The sequence below is a fragment of the Cyprinodon variegatus genome, unplaced genomic scaffold, assembly GCF_000732505.1.
Source record: "Cyprinodon variegatus isolate N-32 unplaced genomic scaffold, C_variegatus-1.0 Scaffold492, whole genome shotgun sequence".
NCBI lineage: Eukaryota > Metazoa > Chordata > Actinopteri > Cyprinodontiformes > Cyprinodontidae > Cyprinodon > Cyprinodon variegatus.
In genome coordinates this window covers 584,093-588,506 of record NW_015150945.1, presented here as the reverse complement: position 1 = coordinate 588,506, position 4,414 = coordinate 584,093, and the positions used below count along the sequence as shown (strand labels likewise).

The following is a 4,414-nucleotide window of genomic DNA, read 5'->3' as shown; positions in this document are numbered from 1 at the left end:
CTTGGTTTGGTGTAGAAGGCTTCCAGCCGTACATGTTTGAGCCCTTGCCTCGCAACGCTGCCAGTTCTGTTAGCTCTACGCCTGCTGAAGACACAGACGTCCATCCCCGTGAACACTGGGACGCAACTCAATGAGAAAGGAAATTATTCTTATTTCTTATTTTAACCATTGAGGAAATTAGCTGCAACATATGAATCAACATGCTATGACCGAAAAAAACGTGATTGACAAATGACCGTTGATATGATTGGATGAATTTATGTGTTCAGGCTGATGTATAATTAACTGGCCTGCATAAGATACAAGTAAAAAGCAATCAACAAAAGCTCTTAAGAAGCTTTTAAACATCTTTTGTCTAGTTGGCTTTTTGCAGCTGTCATGATTTTATCTAAGGCTCTGACCCACATGCAGAAGACCAAAAAGAGGGACCAGGGAAAAGTTCAACAGGTTTCATTCAGAGTTGGTGATAGAAGTCCAGTGCTGCTCAGAACACTGTCGAACCGGAACTGAAAAATGAAAGGGAAGATTCTGGGGTTAGTTCAGGCTCAGTGGGAAATTTGTGTCTTAGATTTGAAGAAGGGAATTAAGGCTGTGGACTCACGTTTACAGAAAAAGGTGTCTCTTGTTGAATCCAGTCGGTGTGGGTTGTTCCAGTGAATGACTTGCACTTTGGAGGGGGACAGGGTTTACCCAGATTGCGGTTTTTCCTTGAGGAACGGAGGAGCTGACTGCCACTTAATTTTCCTGTGGTACTTGAACGGTACTTGTGAAGATGAATCCCCTGCTCAGAGAGATGCCCAAATAATCCTTGGGGGAAAAGTTGATGCAAACCACAAGCTCGAATCCTCAGCTCAGTTTGGTGCTCAGAGAATCCTTTCAGGGGGGAGAAGGTCCAAAACATCCAGATTGCAGGATGACTTCCTGCCGAGAGACAAAGACAAAACAACAAGGTTAAACTCAGACTGACAAAAACTCAGTTTGACTCAGTAAAACTCAGCTTTGCTAGAGTACCCAAAACTGGCAAACACTCTGGCGTCGAGGTAGTGGCAGTCAGCAGCTTAAGAGTCCTCCGGTAATGAGGTACAGGTGTGTGAGGAGGCCAATGAGAACCAGACGCCGCCTGGTGGTGGAGGGAACACAAACAAAAGCACAAGCCACACAAACTGGATTCCTAACAGCAGCCAACAATCATCATTTGTTTTTATAGGCCTCTTTTTGTTGAATGTGGTCTTTACTTTTTCGCAGTTGTGTGGATTAAAGTCAGATTATGTTTTGTGGTCTTCAACAGTGAATTGAAATAAGATTTTTTTAAACTTCTGAAATACATGCACTGCAGCCCAGCCTAAGAAATGAGGGCATGAAAACAGACCTGTTTTCTCCTAAAGCATAGTCTTTATAAACAGATAAAATATTCTGAGATACCTTCAGCTAACATGCAATGTCCAAACACATGAGAGTGGTGTGGTAACAAATGAGAAATATGGCATAATTATACTTTAGTACACCTACTATAACACATACCAGCCTTGCATATTAAAGCACGTACTGTTACTATTCTATTAACTAAGCAGCTACAAACCTTTTTTACATGTGGAATACTAATTTTTCTTAATTTAAAGATTATGTTCTTTATGATAACAATGAAAAATAGAAAAACAAATTAAAAAAAGATAAAATAAGCAATAAAGCAGATCAGATCCATATATGATTTATTTATATCTGGTATTTCTGCACTTAAATGTAGCCCTCTTAATCTAGCAAGCTATGGATAATTCATCAAACATGGATTTGGAGATGATGAAGCACAATTCAATAGGCTAGAGATGTTCATTTTAAGATATTTGCAAAATTTTTTTGATTTAGATATTCCTTTCTTGTAATCATTGTGCTATTTGGATATTTAAATTTTCTCTGCGTTAATGCTTTTTTTTAAAGCATAATGTCATATGAATGGTTCTATATAGGCTATTGTTGGCTGTACAACAAATAATTGAAATGGAAGAAAAGAGATTTTTTTCAGATAAAGTTCCTCAACATTTACACCAAGGGGTAAAAATCAGCACAAAGGCGCATCAGGTGTCTGTTTCTGTATTAAGGCGTTTCTTCGCTTCAGTCAGCCACAGTCCTCTCTCTAATCAACTGTGCTCAGAATGAATTTCATTTGGTCGGGTGTACCATTGCGACATAGAATGACACCAATAGAGGTTACCTGGTTTCTGACTTTTCTATTTGTGGAAAGTTTGGGTAAGCTTTTTAAATGATTTTAATACATACATGAACTCAGATCTAATAGATTTTTTGACAATGAACTAGAAAGATTTTTGTGATTTTTCTTTTTCTTTCTACAGCTCAGGACCCTGACATGAGCTCCTCCACCTTTATACGCCAGGAAAGGGCTTTTTATTCAGTAAATGTTGGCAGCAACGTTACTCTGCCCTGTTTCTACCTTAGAGGTGCAGTAATGCTTTACTGGTTTAAACAAACTCTGGGCCAGAAACCAACTGCTATTTCTACTCTATATAAGCGCAATGAAAATGGCAGCTTTCACAATGAGTTCAAGAACAATCCTCGGTTTGTACTTGAAAGGGGTCAGGGTAAAAATCACCTTAAAATCTCTGATTTGCAAGCTTCAGACTCAGCTATTTATTACTGCGTCGCTATGGATGCACATAAGTTTGAGTTTGGAGATGGAGCTACAGTCATAGTGGAAGGTTCTGGTTCTAAGGTCCACACGTTGGCCCATCAGACAGTATCAGAAACTGACCAGACACTGGACTGTGTGGTGGACACAGGAAGCTGCCATGGAGAGGGCAGTTTCTACTGGTTTAGAGACGCTAAAGAACATCATCCAGGAATCATTTACACTCAGTGTAACAGAACAAAAAGGACATCAACCTGTGACTACAGTCTGCCACTGAATGTGTTTGATATCGGGACTCACCGCTGTGCTGTAGCCTCATGTGGACATATAATCTTTGAAGAGAAACAAAATAAAAGATCAACAGGTAAGAAATATTCCAATATGATTTCTTTTTACTTAGAGTAAAATAAACCAAATATTTTTCATCATTTTCTAATGGACAGTTTTATTGATAAATACAAAAAAACCTGTAAGCAATGCCTGATATATTATTTCTATAGGTGTGATGAACTTCTCTGAACTTGTCCAGTGCTTAAGTGGAGCTCTGACATTCATCCTCATCCTTAATGCTTTGATGTTTTTTTCAATATGCAATATGGAGACAACAGGCCAATGTCACACAGGTAAATGTTAAAAATGTGGGCATAATAATTAGAAACAATGATGCTTTTAAAATAATTAAATATAATCTCTTTTATAGAAAAGTCAGATGCAGGAACAGCAGATCGCTACACAGCAGATTCAGAGGTGAGTCTGGTGAAAAAGTTGGTTTAAAGATTAAGACCAAATCTTTATTAGATTAAGCATTAGATTAAGCACTAATATATGTTTCTGTATCAGGATAACCAAGATGAGAAGTGGGTTCAGTTTTCTGCTTCGAGCCAACGATCTAATGGAAGAGATGACATGCAGAGTCAATGCGTGTATAGAGGAGTGAAAAAGTTGTTTGTTGCAACTTAACATCTCACATTATCTCTGTTTAATCTGATGTGAAAATGTTTGTTTCAAAAGCTCTGTTTGATATGATTTTAATCATTTTAAATAGTATGTATTATTTTCTGTATCACATGCTGAAAGGGTTAACTTTAGAGATGTAGCTGTGAGAACTCACAGCTATTCATGAAAAAGGTGAACAAAAACAAGATGAGACGGTCATTTTCAAAACTCAAAGAGCTTTTCATCCAACCTGTGATCTGTCATTCAATTAGTATAATATACTTCAGTCTAAACAAGTTAATAATTTGTGTTTTTTTTCAAGCTGAAAAGGATAAAAAAATCCTTTGCTAAAAAATGGTTGCAAATACAGTTTTTACTTCTTTCGTGTTTGAGCCGCACTCCGTTGTCCAGACTTGCTTATCCTGTAAGAAGTCATTGAGTATGATTAAAGGAAACGTTCGGTCAGCAAGGAATGATCAATGGATAATTATCCATACCTAAAACTAATACGTTCACTGTGATTTAATGAATTTGGGGTTAATCAGTAAAAAAATAAAAATAATAATTTTTGTCACCATTACTGAGTCTGGGAGCAGCCATTTTTACCCAAATATACTGTAGTAACACCTAACTCCTGACAACTTCCAGCAGTGACGTCACGGTGCGGTAAGCCTAGCGCCATTCTCCCCGCTTTACAAGCAAAATCAATGGGAACTACTTGACACATATGCAATCAACAACAATTATTGAAGATTTCCAGAGGACTTCACCATTGAAATTCACCAGAGCTACAGTGAAACTGACAATGTCCATGTGCATGGCAGTTGGACGTTGGAA

At 37.8% G+C, this 4,414-nt stretch overlaps 1 protein-coding gene across 1 annotated transcript; it reads left to right on the top strand.

The window, feature by feature from the left end:
• The first annotated feature begins 2,150 nt into the window (after positions 1-2,150).
• Positions 2,151-3,275, top strand: LOC107094593. Its single transcript, XM_015390306.1, has 3 exons — positions 2,151-2,244; positions 2,349-3,005; positions 3,142-3,275. The coding sequence occupies exons 1-3, from the start codon at positions 2,151-2,153 to the stop codon at positions 3,273-3,275; spliced, it is 885 nt and encodes a 294-aa protein (XP_015245792.1).
• The last annotated feature ends 1,139 nt before the right edge of the window (positions 3,276-4,414 follow it).

What these genes read in the sequence shown, in the direction of transcription:
- LOC107094593 (XM_015390306.1), top strand. Translation starts at nt 2,151, where the DNA reads ATGAATTTCATTTGGTCGGGTGTACCATTGCGACATAGAATGACACCA. An exon ending in TCTATTTGTGGAAAGTTTGG is followed by an intron (nt 2,245 to 2,348) that starts GTAAGCTTTTTA and finishes TTCTTTCTACAG; the next exon opens with CTCAGGACCCTGACATGAGC. An exon ending in ACAAAATAAAAGATCAACAG is followed by an intron (nt 3,006 to 3,141) that starts GTAAGAAATATT and finishes TTATTTCTATAG; the next exon opens with GTGTGATGAACTTCTCTGAA.